Consider the following 18,190-nt stretch of genomic DNA (forward strand, 5'->3'; position numbering starts at 1 on the left):
CTTGAATCTTGGCACGTTCTTGTCAGTGCTCCCTTCCACACTGTGCACGCCCTCCTGCTTTGTATCTGTGGGACACAAAGGGATCTTGGCTGGGAGGAGACAATTCTTGTCACTCCCAAAGTGGTGGGAAGGGCTGGCAAAGTACGGATCACTCAAGATTACAAAAGGGGCAACAAGGGGAAAGTGGATCAGAGCTATGAGGCCGGGAAAGACAAAGCACGTGTGTGTGCCTGGGCGTATGTGCAGAGTCTCTGTATGCACATGTGTGTGCATGTAAATACACGCCTGTGTGTAAGCACGTGTGCGTAGCTGTGTTCGTGTGTGGGCATGCACATAGGTGTGCATGTCCATGTGTCCCTACCTGTGTGCATGTGCATGCATGGATGTTCTCTGTGTGCATGCAGGTACATGGGCGTGCCTGTGTACACACCCTGTGTGCATGTGTACGCACATGCATGTTTGTATATGTATGCTTGTGTGAGTGTGTGTAAGCAGGTGTCTACAAAGAACTGGAAGAGTAATAGTTGGTGGAGGCCGAAGCGCAGGCCGCCCGCTCGCTCGGCTTGGCTCCTGGCGCCCAGCTGGGTGACTGCACACTCGACTTTGGAATTTTGTTGGCTGGGTTTGGATCCTGGCATCGCTGCTCGCCAGCCACGCCTCCGTTTCCTCATCTGTAAGAGCAGTTCTTCCCAGGATGAGTGCGGGCTGGTCAAAGTGACGCCCAGCTGTTCACGGTCCAGGGATGGGCCAAGTCGGACTGAAGTCCATTAGGACTGTGATGACGGCCACTCCCCAGAATGCCCAGCTTTCTGCCCATGTGTCCCCCTGGGTGGTGACCCGTGGCGAGATGCTCCCACGGTGAAGCCACCTCTGACCCGGCGTCTTCTGTCTTCTCTAGGGTGAGAAAGGCCCGCAAGGCCCAGCAGGCCGAGACGGTCTCCAAGGTCCTGTGGGGCTCCCTGGTCCTGCTGGCCCTGTGGGTCCGCCAGGAGAGGACGGAGATAAGGTAAGGAGACTGGAGCGACCCACAGCCAGGCTTGGCCAGGCGGGCGGGCGAGAGCGAGGGTGTTGGATTTACCCACGGGCTACAGCGGGTGGAGAGGCTCGGCTGGTGCTTGTCTGTGCGGCCGCCAGGCTGGCGCCCGTGGATGGTGCTGAAGTCACACACACGTGAATGGCAGCAGAGACTGTGGCTCCCTGGCGGGAACTTGGAAGCCACTCTGCTCTCCAGGGGTTTTCTCCTGGCCCGAGTCACATGCTGTTAGTAGCCGGGCAAAGCGCTCCCTGCCCCCCATGGATTGTTCCGAGTTCTGACTGTCTGGAGCTGGATTTAATGAGGTTTCGCTCGGTCTCTATTTTTACATGTCTACCCTTGAATTATCGAGGCTCCCTGATATTAAGAGTGCGCTTTATAATCTGGGGCTATTACCGCGAGTTCGTCTTTCATACCTCATTTAATGACGGCAGTGAGTCTTAGCTCTTCGGCGTAACGTCCCGTTTATGGCAACCCTCTTGTGACATTCGCAGCCTTGTCAGCTCCGCATGGAGTGTGCCTCACATCCCGGGTGGGAGGCGGCCTCGCTCCAGCAGAAACACGGGCGCAGATTTTAATACCTTCTCGGGAAACACAGTAATTGAGTTGCCTCTTATTATGTCTGTAGTGAGGTTTTAAAAAACACAAAAGTAAATATTTGCAACATGATTTTCCCCATTGCTGAGCCTGCTAACATTCTGTACAGCATCAGATCAATACCTCGTACCTTCCAGCCCTTATATTAGAAAGAAAATAAAATTAATATATGGGAAGTCGTGGGCCACCTGGAGAGATCCGGCTGTGGCTTGTCTCTGGGAGAAATTAATCATGGGAAATGGAAGCGGAGCCCGCACTGCCAAGGCTAACAGCATCTTTCCATCTGCCCCTAGGGAGAGATCGGGGAGCCGGGGCAGAAAGGAAGCAAGGGTGATAAGGGCGAGCAGGTAAGAGCCGTGCCGGTGAGCGTGGGTGCTGTCAAGAGCAGGCGCCATGCACAGGAGCCGCCTGGTCCGCGCTCAGAGCCGGCCTTGCAGATGGTCGATGGGATGTGTTTATTGGGTTTCTTTCCTAGTAGAATTGTGTGTGTGTGTGTGTGTGTGTGTGTGTATGTATGTGTGTGTACATCTGTGAGTGGGTCTCTCGGTGTTAGAAGTGAACGGCCGCCTTCGCCTGTCCTGGGAGGTGAAGCAGGTACAGCTTGCTGGCCAAGGTTTCCGGCACAGGCATCCTGCTCCCGCTCTGAGGGAGAAGATAGCAGGGTGTTCAGCCGAGGCAGCAGCGCAGCCCAGACGACTGCTAAGTTTTCCCTCTCCTTTCTCAGCTCTTCAGAGACATTGTAATGTTCTTGCAAAAGCCCCATCACTCGGCCACCAGTTGCCTCCCGATGGCCTTGGAGCCTCTCCTTTCCCTTCCCGTAGTCAGGTCTTGAGCCCACTGTGCGCCAGCCTTGAACTCTCCAAGGACAGGCCTCTGTTTCCTCCTTGGCTCCTCTGTCCCCGTTCCTGGTGTCCCGGGTAACATGTGTTTGAGGTTGCCATGGGAGCAGGGATCACAGTGGAGACCCGCACCCCTCGGCCATGGATGAGCTGTGTGGTCCCCAATCCTCATTGTCCCGAGGACCTTGTGTGCCTATGTCGTGGGTGTGTGATGACAGCTGGGAGGGGGCAGTAGTGGCCTCTAGTGTGACCTTGGTGTGTCGTGTTGATGTTTGGTATTCCCTCTGACGGCTGGCACATTTGGGGACCACTCTCAGATACGTCAGGCACCTGTATTGACCATCCCCGCTCGGGATGGGATACGCTCCCTCCCCTGACCTCACCTGCGACTTAGAGAGTAACCGTGCCTCTGCTTGTCCCCCACAGGGTCCCCCTGGGCCTACAGGTCCTCAAGGACCCATCGGACAGCCAGGTCCCTCGGTGAGTATCTGTAGCTAACGACCTCGGCGAGACCCCCGCCTTTGACGCGCTGTCCTGCCTCACCCAGGCCCAATTATTTTTCTGCAGGGAGCGGATGGTGAGCCGGGTCCTCGCGGCCAGCAGGGCCTCTTCGGGCAGAAAGGAGATGAAGGGTCACGAGGTTTCCCTGGGCCACCTGGGCCAGTGGGGCTGCAGGTAACCACGGGGTGCTCCCAGGGCTGGGGCTGCCACAGAGGCGCCCTGCATCTGTCTGGGTCCACCATTGCTCTCTTGTGAAGAAGGGGAAACTGAGGCACGGTCACAGGGATTAGTCCCCAGGGCAGATGCGCCGGCATTGACTGCTCTCTCTCTCTGTAGATAGACGCTCTTATTGGTCCATTGTCATAAGTCATCGTGACATTTAAAGGGGTAAATAAATTCAAGCACACGTTTCCCTCGGGATCCCCCAGCACCCCTTTCTTCAATTCCCTTACATGTTAAGTGAGATTGTGTTGCCTTTAAGTACGGGCACAACATTATCCAAACGTTTCCTTCCTCCCTGCAGTACCCCCGGCTTCACTTCCCTTACACATTAGCGAGGTTGTTAGTGTTACCTTTATATATGGACACCGCACTATCTGAACGTTTCCTTCCTGTCCTCCTTTTTCTCCTCCCCAGCTCCTTCCCCAGGCCCTTCCGCTCTCCTGCCGGTCTCTCTCCTCTTTTGTCTGAAGTCTCTTTTGTTTACTCTCTTCTCTCTAGCTTCTACATACACGAGAACACAGATAACCCCTGGTTTTCTGCCTGGCTGATCTCACTCAGCATACCATCCTCTATTTCCATCCATTTTCCTGAAAATGACATAATTTCGTTCTTCTTTTTTATGGCTGAGTAAAACTCCATCGTCTGTTTATACCACATTCTCTTTCTCCATTCGTTTGTTGATGGACCCCTCGCTGGCTTCCATAATTTGGCTATTGTGAGCTGTGCTGTTATAAACATAGGCATCGCGTGCGTCGCCGTAGTAATCTGACTTCAATTCTTCTGGAAAGATACCAAGGAGTGCCGTGCCTGGGTCATGTGGTCCATGCCTCGTCTTTTGAGAAACCTCCGTACTGTTTTGAAGTGTGCCTATCTGCATGCATGCTCACTGTAGAGACCTGAGAAGTGCCGACCAATTGTCAGAAAAGAAAGCAAAAGTCCGCTTCTAAAAGCACCACCCGCCGGCCGCCAGCTTTGGCTACCGCCCATCTCTATTCCTTTTAAGCGCACACGTTCACATCTTTATAGGCACATAGGGGATTGTTGTTGGTGTTCGCAAAATCCAAATCACATCACAGGCGGTGTGGGAAGTCTACACCTAGGTTTTCATCTACTGTCACGGGGTGTGTTGAATGTCATTAACTACCCGGGACACGTGACGTTTTATTGATTTTGGAGAACACAATCTGTAGTTACCGCACAGTATTTCGGCACATGGTGGAGACATAACTTATCCAGACGTTCCCCGCCTCTGGCTCATTAGTTTTTTGTTTTATGGGATGCTGCCGTAAGCCCGCTGACCGTAAATCTTTGCATTATTCTCTAATCCCTCCGACTAATTGTGAGCATCAGAATCGTGGCAGGTCGTCATACATAGACCGATTCGTGGAAGCACACTTGGGGCTTTGGGGGCGCTGTGGCGTCCGTTGGCGGAGACGGTGGGGGTGTGTATCTCACAGACAGTGCCTGACCACAGCTTCATGTTCTCAGGGTTTGCCAGGACCTCCGGGCGAAAAGGGGGAGACAGGAGACGTGGGTCAGATGGTAAGTGCAGCCGAGCCACCGTGATCTAACCCTGTAGCTGGTTCACATGCTGGGGAAAGTTTTGTTCTCCTGGGCTCAACGGCCTCTCCTTCTTCTAGGGCCCTCCTGGTCCCCCCGGCCCCCGAGGACCCTCCGGAGCTCCAGGTGCTGATGGGCCACAAGGCCCCCCAGGTGGAATAGGGAACCCCGGCGCAGTGGGCGAGAAGGTGATGCCCCCTCCCCGGCATGGTCATATGAGAAGAGCGAGGGGACGGCGTGTACACTCTTGTGTGCATGTGTACCTGCTTGTGTGTGCCCCTGTGTCTGTATATATGCTTATAATCACCCATGTGAGGATGCGTGTGCGTGCAAAGAGACATAAGGATGTAGCTGGGTTATCTCTGTCCCGCGCACTACAACACTTCCAAGTAGATTTGGGACCTGGAATTGGTAACTTGACAGAAATCATCCTCTCCTTCTTGAAGGGCTGCGACCCAGAGGCCAGCCATTTCCAGGCCCGCTGAATTCTTGCTTTCTCTCACCTGGGGCCCTCGTCACTGGGTCTGATTGATTTCAGAGCCCGGGTCCTTGAGAGGATGAAGCGGGCAAGATGGCTGTGTGTACATGGGTGTGTGTTCACGCATGTGTGAGTGCCAACCCGCCTCCTGCTCAGGAGCCTGCACGGTGTCCAGGCTCTTGTGTTCTGGAGGAGAAGCAGACAGGGACCTGCCCTGCATTCCCTGCCCATTTCCAGAGCTTTATTTCTGGCTGAAGGAAGAGTCCCCATTGCTGCTTGTTGTTGTTGTTTTTTGTTTGTTTGTTTTGGTGGTACTGGGGTTCCTGGAAGCCCTTCTACCTCTGGGCTACACTTCCAGACCTATTTTATATATTTTTTAAATTTGGAAACAGGGTCTCTTAAGCCAGGGAGGCTGGCTCCGAACCAGCGTGATCCTCCTGTTTCTGCCTCCCAAGCGTGGGGATTACAAGCGTGCGCCACCATGCCAGACGCTTGGTTTTTTATGATAGGAAAACTGGAGAGAAAGAGAGACAGACAGACACACTGCAGGGCAGGATCTGGTACTCTGTCCTCCCCCAGGCTACCCTGGACCCTGTCCAGCCATGGCCTCACACACCACGCCCTTCTCCAGGGGCTGTATCCCTGAGGACCTCAGGTAGTTTCCTGGGCCTGGCCCGCGATGCCTGCCTCCCAAATCCCCCGGCATGCTGTCCGGGAAGTGTGGCTAGCGCTGTCCTTACTGTCCTGGACCCCCTCCCTGTGTTTTTCACACACCTGCATCACCATGGCCACGCATGGGCTTCTCCTGCATCCCAGGAGCCAGCCTGGACGGGCCCGCTGTCCACCCACTGGGCTGCAGCTACCCAACGCAGAGACGGACCTTAGCAGGTGCCGCAGCAGAACCCTGTCCTCCTCCTGACACTGTTTCTGTCTCCTCAGGGGGAGCCCGGAGAAGCTGGAGAGCCTGGCCTTCCAGGAGAAGCAGGCCCCCTGGTGAGTGCCTCCGGCAGGGAACCCATGTGTCCAAGTCGGGAACTTGGTTTCCCTGCCTCAGTTTCCCCCGTGAAATGGGAGTCAGAACCCCACTGTGCTGACATCACAGAATCACAGTAAGAAGAGGCTTGTGATGGGGGATAGAGCTGGCCTGCTCAGACATGGGGGGCATACGTGTGTGTGCATGTGTGTGCCCATGTGCCCTCACATGTAGACCTCAACAATGACCATCGGCGACCAGTGGCTGCTGGTGACTTTGCCATCTGTGGCACTGAAGCCCTTGTGACCATGAGAGTATGAGGGTGACTTGTCACCCCCCGTTCCCAGACCTTGGAGATCACACTGGGGTGATCCAGGCCTTGGAGTGGGGTGCACATTCAACAGAAGCCAGGCTCAGGGCAACTTTCAGGCCTAGGAAGCAGCTGGGTGGGCTGGGGTCTCCAGGCCTGCTGCACCTCGTGCTGAGAGCAGTGGACTGGGGTGTTCTCGCAATCCCTACTGTGAGCTGTCTAATCCAGGAGTGGCCCCCCCAGTATAGAGCTGAGCCTCGGCCTTAGCCCCAGGAAGCAGAGGCTCCTCCTGCCCACCTGCAGGTGCTCACTGGTGAGGGTCAGGGAGTGAGAGCAGCCACCTCACCAGGCCCACTGCGCCCCCTCCCCGAGCTGTCAGATGTGATATGGGCTAGGGGGCTCACCACAAGTGCATGGCCACCTCTGAGGACCGGACACTGGCCTCTTTCCTTCCAGGGACCCAAGGGAGAAAGGGGCGAGAAGGGTGAGGCAGGCCCCTCTGGTGCTGCTGGACCCCCGGGACCCAAAGGCCCTCCAGGAGACGACGGCCCCAAAGGCAGTCCCGTGAGTACCTGCGGCACTGTGCACTTAGACTCCTCAGCAGTGCACTGTTGGGGAGCAGCTGCGTGTCCTTTGCAATCTTGGGGTCTGGGCGTGGTGGTGCACTCTTATAATCCTAGTACTTGGGAGGCTGAGACAGGAGGATCCAGGTTCATGCCTAGCCCCAGCTACTTAGTGAGGGCCTCCACAACTTAGTAAGACCCTGTTTCAAAATAAAGAATAAAAAATTGGGCTGGGGTGTAGCTCAGAGGTAAAAATGCTCCTGGGACCAATAAAACCACATCTTGGGGTGACTGCTCATAATCCATAGGTTTCTGTCCCAGCTACTGGCCTAGACTGTGGGGGCCAGCAAGAAGACCTGGAGGCTTAGCTGGCCATGATGCACCCTTGGGTGGCCCTCAGGTGTCCCTTGGGCTCTGGTCACACACACCCCTTCCTCTAGCCTGCTCAGACTTTGCATCCAGAGGGACTCTGAGACCCTGGATCTGGAAGGTGCTCAGCCCAGAGCTCCCGGGATGGCTGTGCAGGCAGGACGCCCTCCCAGGCATGTCTCTGGATAGCGGGAGGCGGCCAATCCTGCTGTTATCCCCTGGTTGGGCTGGCTGCTCCAGGACGCTGCAGGAAGAAGCCTCTTGGTTAAAAGTGCCTGGGGTGTCTGAACTGTCCCATGTGCTGGGTTGTGGGGGGGTATCCTTGGGCAGTGAGTAGCTGGGCAAGGTGGGGTCAGGCTGATAGCCTGCGGCTGCCCGTCTCTCTCCTTTGCAGGGCCCCGTGGGTTTTCCTGGAGATCCTGGCCCCCCTGGAGAGCCTGGTCCTGCGGTAGGTGCTCGAGAGGGTCCTGAACCTTGGTCCCCGCGGGCCCCTGCAGCCCTTTAGTTTCTGTGGCCCTTCCATCCCCGTGGCCCCCGCTCCCCTTTGCCAGCCCTGATTTTTTCTTCATCCCCACTGGTTTCATTCTGATGAATTCCTTTTGGGGTAGAGTTCTCTTTCAAGGGCGCTGTGCATCCCCGCTCCCGGGCGCACTGTACAGGCACCGGGGTGTGTTTGGTTTTGGGGACAAGCCTGAGGGTGCGCTGCCGGCTGGAGGTGAACTTGGGGTACCGGAACCGACGTCCAGGTGGCAGTAGTGAGTCTGCTCCCTTCCCACAGGGTCAAGATGGCCCCCCTGGCGACAAAGGAGATGACGGTGAAGCTGGACAAACGGTGGGTCTGAGCTTCGTCACGCTTCCTGGTGGAGGGGCCCGTGCGTTCCTGGGACTTTGCAGCAAGCTTGGTTCATCTGTGGGAGAAACCCAGACCCAGTTCCCTTACAATATTGATTCTTGACCGGGGCGGGGACTCACGAGCCCCCAGAGGATCCAAGGAAAGAAGGAACAGTTGCACACATGGTCCTATCAGTGCCTCTGCACGCAGCTCCAGCGAGCCCATTCACTGTCCGCAAAAACTGGCCCATGAGTGCCCACGTTCACCCACACCTTTGCCAGGCAGGCTGGCGCCTCTCCTCCTAGCCTCCATTTGGTCCTGGGACTGAGGGCATAGTGGACCCTGCATCTTACTCTTGGCCCTGATCGTTTTGAGCACTGCTTCAAGCCGAGGTGGTCTCTGGGAGGAGACTAATCCCACGGCCCCTTGGGCAGGATTCTGTTTAGTGATGACCCCAGAGGTCTCCCTGGCCCCATCCTGCATCCAACGTGGCAAGCAGCTGTTGGGAAATTACTGCCTCAGTCTTTTATGCTGCTACGAAAGAATACCACAGAAAGGGTAAATGATAACAAGAGTTTATTTGGCGTATGGTTCTGGAGTTTGGGAAATCCAACATGGCGGGGCCATATCTAGTGAGGGTCTTGCTGCACCATGCCATGGTGGGAGGCAGGCAGGAAGAGATGGAGAGAAAGGAGGGGGACGAGAAAAGTGAGCTGAATCCCCCCTTTGTAACCCACTCATCACTCGATAATGGCCTCTTCATGAACAGAGCCCTCAGGCCTGGTCACCCCGTGTTGGTGTGAAGGCCCCGCCGCTTCACACCAACACAGTCACGCTTCAGTCTCAACTGGAGTTTCAGAGGAGAATCCAAGCCACAGCACCAACCCCGGCGCGGAAGCTCACGCCACATTGAGATGAGCGGCCACACAGGCAGGGCTGGGGACACGCTGGGGCCTGACGCCCCGCTGGCTGCAGATCCCCGGCCCCCATGCCCGGCCCGTGCCCAGCTGGCTCTTCTTCCCGCTTCTGTAGCTGGGAGGCTAATGGCTGCCCTCTGAGATGGCCTGGGGGACTGAGCCAGTCATGCGTCAGGTGTAGACACTACCTGGCTGGAAAGGTCCCCTCCAAAATGCAGCCACACCACAGGATGTGAGGGTCCCCAAGTGCTGAGCATGGAGTGCTGAGTCCTGAGTGCGGAGTGCTGAGTACAGAGGTCACAGTGACCTTTCTCAGAGCCTCCTGCGGTGGCTCTGCAGAGGGAGGCGCCAGGGCTGGCTGAAGATGGGATGAATCTCCATGTGTTTAGCCAACCCCAGCTTGTGTGTCCTCCCCCGACAGACCCGACTCCTCACACTCTGTTCTCTCTCTACCCAGGGATCCCCAGGCCCTACTGGCGAACCCGGTCCATCTGGACCCCCCGGAAAGAGGGTGAGTCTACGCCTCACTGTGGGCCCCTGCACATAGCCCTGCCCCCTCTGCCGGGCACCGGGGAGGACGCCCTGGTGTCCAGAGTGAGCTGCCCTCAGCTCCCTGCCTGTCCATGATGGATCACAGGCCTGCTGGGCTCAGCCGGCTCCTCCTGTTAGGATGGGTCAGCCGCTCACACTGTGACTCCATCATGGGAGAAAAACAATAAAAAAAGTGGAAACATGTTTTCCCTGGGTCACATCCTCCAGAAGTCAGGACGAAGGAGAAGGTATCTTTCACCTCGGATTCTCTAGTCGCTCGCTGGGGCTGCAACAGATTGGATGTGTCGCCTGGGTGGGGTGGCAGGGAGCCCCCAGCACTCAGGGCACCAGAGCCTTCCACGCCCACCCAGAAGCCTTTGCGTGTGACTAGAGTCAATGGGACTCTTTCTAGAGCCTGTGTCCACGCTGGCTGCTGGCCCAGGAGTGGCCGCCGCGCTCCCCGCCCCTCCCTCTCTCCCCTCGGGCCCAGGCCTGGGTTCCGCGAGCTCAGCTCAGGCTGCGCCTCCGGGGCGAGCTCGCTACCTGCTCTTCTCTTGCTTGTTCCAGGGCCCCCCGGGCCCCGCAGGCCCAGAAGGCAGACAGGGAGAGAAAGGAGCCAAGGTGAGCGGCATCTGGACTGAGCTTGTGGCCGCGGAGGGCGAGGCCGGGCGCGGGGAGGGGGCAAGAGCGGGGCCGCGGAGGCAGAGGGCCGTGCCACCTGCGATTCTCCCTGAGGGGAGTGGGTGGTGGCCTGGGGCTTTGGATCCATCTGCCCACCAGCCCGAGGGCACAGGTGGCAAGGCTGGGGCTGCTGGCGTCAGAGACCCTGAGCTGTGTGGTCGTGACCTCTGACGAGGACAGGATAACAGGGCAGGTGGGGACTGAGGCGGCCCAGGGAGGTGGTCGCCCAGGCAGCCGGCATGGGCCGGGCTGGCACCACGGGCCTCCCCTCTGGACACCTTGCAGCCCTTTCTCCTGGAGCAGTGGCTGCCAGGACCCCTGCCACAGTGGTAGGAGATCAACAGGGGCCTGGGGAGTCTGTGGCTGAGGAGATTAGCGGGGAGAGCCCTGGCCGGGGTAAGGGAAGGAGCAGCCATGGATATAGGGGCATCTCAGAGGCACCAGCTTTCCGAGCAGGAGTCCTGGGCCAAGTGTCCTGAACCCCAAGCATCGATCCCACTCTCTCTGCAGGGAGAAGCTGGCTTGGAAGGCCCTCCTGGGAAGACTGGCCCCATCGGCCCCCAGGGGGCCCCCGGGAAACCGGGGCCTGACGGCCTGCGTGGGATCCCTGGCCCCGTGGTGAGTGGGCTGGGGGTACGGCGGGGGGGGGGGCTGCAAGACCAGCAGCACAGGGCAGGGCTCACACCAAATGTGTCTGTGTTTCAGGGTGAACAAGGTCTTCCAGGATCCCCAGGCCCAGATGGCCCTCCCGGTCCTATGGTGAGTGACATCCTTGGGGGAGGGTGCGTGTGTGTGTGCATGTGTGCGTGCGTGTGTGTGTGTGTGTGTGTGTGTGTGTGTGTGTGTACACTTGTGAGCATGCTTGGGGGCACAGGGTGTGTCTAGAATCCCCAGCACAAGCACTCAGCCCTCTACCTCCTCTTGCAGGGTCCCCCAGGACTTCCTGGCCTCAAAGGAGATTCTGGTCCGAAAGGTGAAAAGGTAAGAGGGGACTTGAATTCGGGGACCTCTGCGGTCACAATAGTATCCCTGGCTCAAACTCAGCAAGCTCCTGACCCACCCCAAGGCGCCCTCTGGGGCCACAGTGCGTACCCCGGTGTGTAAGAGAGTACGCACACTGCACGGAGACCTGCTTCCTGCCTTTCGGGAGCCCTGAGGTCCTGCAGGATTGGCAAGAGCCTTCCCGCGGGGCAGAGGTCCTGGCTGAGGGTCTAGGGGACCCAAGAGTCCCTGCTTGCTCTGGCCAAGGTCTCCACCCTCCACAGCGCTGCACCAGGAGGCCCGCGGCTGGGCAAAGCCCTTGTGTTTTTACTAAGTGATGGGGACTTTTTTTTTTATCCCTACTTATGTATATTTACAAACATAAAAGTTTCCACAAGACAAATGGTTGTATGTAGAGAACGTACAAAGCAAACGTCTTAGGTTCGTTCGTTCTTTCTCTCTTTCTCTCTTTCTCTCCTTCATTCCTTCCTTTCCCTCCCTTCTTCCTTTCTTTCTTTCTTTCTTTCTTTCTTTCTTTCTTTCTTTCTTTCTTTCTTTCTTTCTTTCTTTCTTTCTTTCTTTCTTTCTTTCTTTTATTTTTGCAATATTGAAGTTTGAACCCAGAGTCATTCTACCACTGAGCTACGCCCCCGGTCCTATTTTTATTTTTTATTTTGCAACAGGATCTCACAAGGTTGCAAAGCGCCTCACTAAGTAGCTGACTGGATGCAACCCCGTGATCCTCCTGTCTTAGCCTCTCAAGTACTGGAATTACAAGTGGATTTTTTTTTTTTTTTTTCAGTACTGGGGATGGAACCTAGTGGCCCTATCTTTTAGTCTTTTTTTTTTTTTTTTTTTTTGCGGGTCTTAGGATGGAACCCAGGGTCATTCGACCTCTGAGCTACACCCCCAGCTCTAGTTTTTTTAATTCTTTATTTGGAAACAGGGCCTCACTGAGTTGCAAATGGTCTCACTAAGTAGCTGAGGCTGTCTTCAAACTGCGAGCCTCCTGTCTCAGCCTCCCAAATGCTGGGATTACAAGTGTGTGCCTCTACTCCCAGCTGGATTTCTTTTTTTACAACGTGACATAATGATTATAATATCCAGCCTTCTGTTGCTTCATCTCTATGGCGGTCCACAGACTTTGTTTGGTGCCTTGTGGGAAGACATACGTGTTTGCAGTAGAAAAACATGAAAATGTATTAAGCAGAGAGACACAGATTATGGTGCAAGGAAACCTTTGTCACTCTGCTGTCGTGTCTGGTCTCCCTGTGTCTTCAGTGTGGTCTTTGCAGGTGAGGGGCCAGGTCAGACCCAGCACCTGGCCTGTCTTTCCAGGTGTTCTCTCTCCTGGAGATGTTGGCCAATGACCCAGTGACCCAGGGTCCCGTGCGTGGCTGTGACACCCCTGACCTGGCCTGCCAAGCTGGACTTAGGGCACTACCGCCACTAATGCCCCCGTGTCCTTCTCTCCTGACAGGGTCATCCAGGCCTGATCGGGCTCATCGGCCCCCCGGGCGAGCAGGGTGAGAAGGGTGACCGAGGCCTCCCCGGCCCCCAGGGCTCGTCTGGCCCCAAGGGAGAGCAGGTATGTGAGGTTGCGCTCACCCTCCACGGGCCCAGAAGGCTACCGCGTCTCCGTGGAGCCCGGCCACCCTGCCTTTCAGATGGGGCAGCTGGGGTCTGGGCTCTCCCCTGTTGCTCTGGTGCCCTCGGAGCTGGCCAGACTCCAGTCAGCTCTTTCTGCCCCCATCCCTACCCTCACATAATGGCTGCCCTCACAGGAGGTGCCGGGCGGCTGGCAGCATGCTTGCCCGTGTCTAGGGCAGAGCGATGAGCCACTTGGTCCCTGCTCCTCCCTCACCCAGGTGCCCACACCTGATACTACACTTCCCTGGGAACCGTGAACCCTGTTGGAGTTTGCAGCCTGCTGTTATCTGCAGCGAAAGAAATCCTAGTGGAGAGCTTCTCCCTCCCAGCGCTGTGAGGCGCTGGCAGCTGGCTGCAGGGCTGGGTGGGCAGGTGGCAGGGGCCATGGAGACAGGAGAGGGATGCGCCACATCCTTGCCCTTCCCCCACGAGGGCCAGGAGTCCATTCCAGCCAGGATGCGCGTAGAGCCCCACTGGCCTCCACAGAACATGGCGGGAGAGAGCCGGGAGCGGCAGGAGCCCCGAGGCTGGGCTGGGGATGGTGCGGAACGCCCGCCTTAGGGCCCACAGTCGAGGAGGGAGATGGGTGAGGCTCTGTGGAGACCCCAGCCCCGTCCACTGCTATGCTCATGAGGCTGGACATCTCTGACCATGCGGTGTCCCCAGGCCAGTCTTGGATGAGTGTTGCTGTGTGCATGGTGGCCCCACAGCCACAAAAATTAGGCACCCAGGGTCCCCACTGCCTAAAGAACAGCGCCCCTCTGTGAGTCCATCTGTTGACTCGCCTGCCCTCACTGGGAACCGTGGGCTGGGCCAGGCCCCGATGGGCAGTGGCTGAGCTGAGGTGCAGCCCAAGAACCCTTTGGGCTTGGTTAAATGAACGACAGACTTAAGGGGAAAAGCCCCCTCCCCTTGACGTGGGGCTGTGGCCTCTGATGCCCACATGGAAAAGTCCTTGGGCTCCAGGGCTCCGGGAAGGGGCTCTGGGGTACCCAAATAGCCATTCTGCACCAGAAGGGCCTCGTGGAGAGGGGCTGGTCAGAGGATGTGCAGGGCAGACCGGACAGGACGTTCAGTGCTCTTTCTCTGGCCCTCTGCAGACTCCCTCTAGATGGGGACCACACCACGAACAGGAGCATAGGGGTATACCGAGTGTAGCCGGGATATTGGAGTGGTTGGTTTTTTTGTTTGTTTATATTTTTGTGGTACTGGGGCTGGAACCCAGGGCCATTCTACCTCTAAGTTATACCCCCAGCCTCATTTTTTATTCTTTATTCCAAAACAGGGTCTCACTGAGTTGCAAAGGGCTTTATTAAGTAGCTGAGGCTGGCCGTGAACTGCGATCCTCCTGTCTCAGCCTCCCAAATTCTGGGATTACAAGCGTGCGCCACCATGCCTGGCTTGGAGTGGTTGTTTTTACGTCCCAGTAGGACCTAGGAGGGGATGTCTTGGTTCAAAGTCCTCTCCCTGTGGCCCCATAACACCGGAACATTCCCTGAGCCCAGCGAGGACAGGCAGCTGCTGTCAGGATATGGCTGGGCCCAGCCAATGGGAAGCCATGGAGAGGGACTGTGAGGGAGCAGAGGCGAGGCTGGGCCCCAAGAGTGTGCGCCTGCCTCTGCTCCTCCTTGTCAGAGGCTGATAACCGGTATTTTCTTCTCCTTTTCAGGGTATCACGGGTCCTTCCGGCCCGATTGGGCCCCCGGGACCTCCTGGCTTGCCGGTGCGTATCAGTGGGGGGGCCCTCAGTCCTTCCCTGAGTTGAGGCCGGCTGGAGACCTACAGGGAGCCACAGGGACTGCTAGGATTGGGGTTCCCAGGGCTGATGTTAATTTGCCCAGTTCTGAGGCCCAGCGCGCAAACGTGAGGAAGCAGAATGCTGCCCTGGTTTGGGGGGCTGGGAGGGACGAACCTCTACCCAGGACATGGTACCCACCTGTCTGTAGGTATTTTGGGCAGGTAGGTAAAGTTGGTAGATCTTTAGGTCTGCGTGAGCCCGGCCCCGGTGAGCTGGGTCCTGGCCTCTGGGCGCTAACACTCCCAAAGCACCCCATACCCGGAGCCTCTGCTCACCCCAGCCATCTACCAGGGCCTGGCTCAGGTCACTTGGCCCACCTGGGCCTGGCCGCCGGCCTGCGGGCGCTGTGGATGGGCCTGGGCGGTGCACGCTGAGGGGCCCTCTGGAGGGCACACTTCTCTACCTTGCTCTGCTTGGTGGCTGCCTGAGCGTCATTTTGCAGCTGGGAAGGGGGCAGGCCGGCCTGGTGTGGGCCCCCCTACCTCCTGTGGGGTTAGAGCAGCCACGCCTGGCCTTCCTCTCTCCCTGGCCAGGCAAGAGCCCAGTGGACTCCTGGGAGGGGCCGGCGGAAGGAGGCGGGAGGCGGAAGGTGTGGTGGCTCAGGACCCCCAACCCATTAACGCTCTGGCCTCTGTTCTCCGCAGGGTCCTCCAGGTCCAAAAGGTGCTAAAGGGTCCTCGGTAAGTGACCCCACCCTGATGGGCCCTGCTGCCACTGAGGCTGCCTGCCGGGCAGGCGGGAGGGTCAGGACCCCTGGCGGGAGGACCACCCTGCACCGTCCTGCCTCTCCCATATTTCCTTCTCCTTTTCCTTTTGTTATGTTATGCATTATCAGTTTTCTTTGTTATCATCTTGAGATTCTTTTGAAAGGCAAAATTATATTGCTCCACCTACTGGGCTTTTAAAAATTAATTATAATTTTAATTGTACAAATTTATGGGGTAAGGTATGTTATTTTGATATTTGTATATACAGCTTATAAGGATCCGTTCAGGGCAGGTGGTATTTCGATCCACACAAACACATTTAAACTTTTTTGGTTAGCAAGTAATGATTGCTTATGGGAACAATGTAGTATTTCAATATATGTACACGGTGTGTCTTGATCAAATCAGCGTAATTAACATTTTCATCTCCTCATTGTTACTTGGTGTTCAGAGGCTTTGAGCCCCCCTCTCCTGGTTACTCATAAAATATGTATTCAGTGTTTATGACTCCTCGTCACTCCAGGGGCTGTAGAACACCGGCGCTCCGTGTCTACCGTGTTTTGGCCCATGTTTCGGTTCCTGTTATCCAACCTCCTCCAACTCTTCCCCTCCCCGACCCTTCCCAGCCTCATCACTATTTTATATTCAGATTGACTTTTTGTCACCGTCCACAGATGAGCGCTAGATAGCATGGGGTGTGCGTCCCTGTGCCCCAGGTCTCACTCAGCATAATGTCCTCTGGTTGCATTTGACTCTTTGTGCAAATGGCAGGGGTCCCTTCTTTTTTCTGGCTGGACTATACTCCACTGTGTACAGGGCCCCTGTCTGGTCTACGCATGCGCTGATGGCCTCCTGACAGATTACAAGGCTCAGCTGCCGTGGGGACTGCCGCCCAGTGACGGGCACAAGGCCGTCTTTTTATGTGCAGATTTAATTTCCTTCAAATATATATCAGTGGGATAACTAGATCCTATGGATGCTCCATTTTGCTTTTGAGGCACCTCAGTCCTGTTCTGCAGGGTGGCTGTGCTAGTTACATTCCAACCAGCTGTGCTGGGCCTTCCCTTTTCTCCACATCCTCGGCAGCATTTGTTCTTTTTTTTTTTTTTCCTTTTAAATTTTTTATTGGTGCATTATATTCAAACAACAGATTGGGGTAAAAAACTTATGTGTACAAACATGTACACATCTCTGATTTAACCCCTACCCAATTCCCACCCCATTCCCTCCCCGTCCCTCCTTCCCTTGCTTGGCTTAGTGATTGACTTCGATATATTTAAGTACATTGTGTGTTTTAGAGATTTTCTTTCTTACCCCCTCCTTTCTCCTCCTTTAGGTTGTCTTGTTTGCTCCTCTATAGGATTTTCCTTTTTCATCTAGAGTTCCTCCTATGACCCATTTCTTCCTAACTCTCACATATTAGGGAAAGCATCTGATTTCTTGTTTTTTGTGACTAATTAATCTCACTTAGCATAATGTCCTCCAGTTCCATCCATTTCCCTGAAAATGATGTAATTGAGTTTTTTTTAAAGGCTGAGTAAAATTCCATTGTATACATATCCCACAGTTTTGTAATCCATTCATCTGTTGATGGACATCTTGGCTGGTTCCATAGTTTGGCTATGGTGAATTGTGCAGCTATGAACATAGATACACATGCATTAGTTTGGTAGTTTGATTTACTTTCTTTTGGGTAGATACCCAGAAGTGGTATTGCTGGATCAAATGGTAGATTTGTTCCCATTCTTCTGAGGATTCTCCATACTGTTTTCCAAAGTGCTTGCACTAATTTGCAATCCCACCAACAATGTCTTAGAGTTCTCACTTCTCCACATCCTCGCCAGCATCTGTTGTTGTTTGTGTTTTGAATGATGGCCATTCTAGTTGGAGTTAGGTGAAATCTCAGGGTAGTTTTGATTTGCATCTCTCTGATTGCCAGTGATGTTGAGCATTTTTTCATGCATTTATTAGCCATTTGAATTTCTTCTTTTGTGAAGTGTCTAGTTCATTTGCCCATTTTGTTATCGGATGCTTTGTTTTCTTAGTGTTGAGTTTCTTGAGTTCTCTGTATATTCTAGATATTAGTCCTCTATTGGAGGTGTAGGTGGCAAAAATCTTCTCCCATTCTGTTGGCTCTCGATTGAGGTTCTTGATAGTTTCCTTTGCTGAACAGAAGCTCTTCAGTTTCATGCAATCCCATGTATTGATTCTCCTTTTAATTTGTTGTGCCTTTGGGGTCTTGTTGAGGAAATGTTTGTCTGTGCCTATGTGTTGTAGTGTTGGACCTATGCCCTCTTCAAGGAGCTTCAAAGTCTCTGGTTTAATTTCCAAGTCTTTGATCCATCGTGAGTTGACTTTTGTACAGGGTGAAAAAGTGGGATTAACATCCAATTTTCTGCATATGGTTAACCAGTTTTGCCAACACCATTTGTTGAAGAGGCTATCTTTTTTCCAGTGTATGTTTTTGGCCCCTTTGTCAAAAATCAACTGGCTGAAAGTGTGTGGACTTGTTTCTGGGTCTTCTATCCTGCTCCATTGGTCTATATATCTGTTCTTTTGCCAGTACCATGCTGCTTTTACTACAATGGCTTTGTAGTATAAAGTCAGGTATTGTGATTCCTCCTGCGTGTTTTTTGTTGCTGAGAACT

General features: G+C 55.1%; 1 protein-coding gene across 2 annotated transcripts in view; it reads left to right on the forward strand.

Annotated features, from left to right (window-relative positions):
• COL5A1 (collagen type V alpha 1 chain) overlaps positions 1-18,190 on the forward strand; it is a gene marked incomplete at both ends in the record, with an annotated part of 157,856 nt that overhangs the window by 123,034 nt on the left and 16,632 nt on the right. For both annotated transcript variants that reach the window (XM_080709655.1, XM_080709656.1), the window contains 18 exons: positions 899-1,006; positions 1,924-1,977; positions 2,896-2,949; positions 3,037-3,144; positions 4,681-4,734; positions 4,833-4,940; positions 6,170-6,223; positions 6,970-7,077; positions 7,840-7,893; positions 8,224-8,277; positions 9,652-9,705; positions 10,293-10,346; positions 10,917-11,024; positions 11,112-11,165; positions 11,334-11,387; positions 12,868-12,975; positions 14,707-14,760; positions 15,480-15,515. In XM_080709655.1, the coding sequence (XP_080565781.1) occupies positions 899-1,006; positions 1,924-1,977; positions 2,896-2,949; positions 3,037-3,144; positions 4,681-4,734; positions 4,833-4,940; positions 6,170-6,223; positions 6,970-7,077; positions 7,840-7,893; positions 8,224-8,277; positions 9,652-9,705; positions 10,293-10,346; positions 10,917-11,024; positions 11,112-11,165; positions 11,334-11,387; positions 12,868-12,975; positions 14,707-14,760; positions 15,480-15,515 (1,278 nt within the window). The remainder of the gene's footprint in view (positions 1-898; positions 1,007-1,923; positions 1,978-2,895; positions 2,950-3,036; positions 3,145-4,680; positions 4,735-4,832; positions 4,941-6,169; positions 6,224-6,969; positions 7,078-7,839; positions 7,894-8,223; positions 8,278-9,651; positions 9,706-10,292; positions 10,347-10,916; positions 11,025-11,111; positions 11,166-11,333; positions 11,388-12,867; positions 12,976-14,706; positions 14,761-15,479; positions 15,516-18,190) is intronic.

The sequence above is a fragment of the Muscardinus avellanarius genome (assembly GCF_963383645.1).
Source record: "Muscardinus avellanarius genome assembly, chromosome: 13".
NCBI classification, from domain to species: domain Eukaryota; kingdom Metazoa; phylum Chordata; class Mammalia; order Rodentia; family Gliridae; genus Muscardinus; species Muscardinus avellanarius.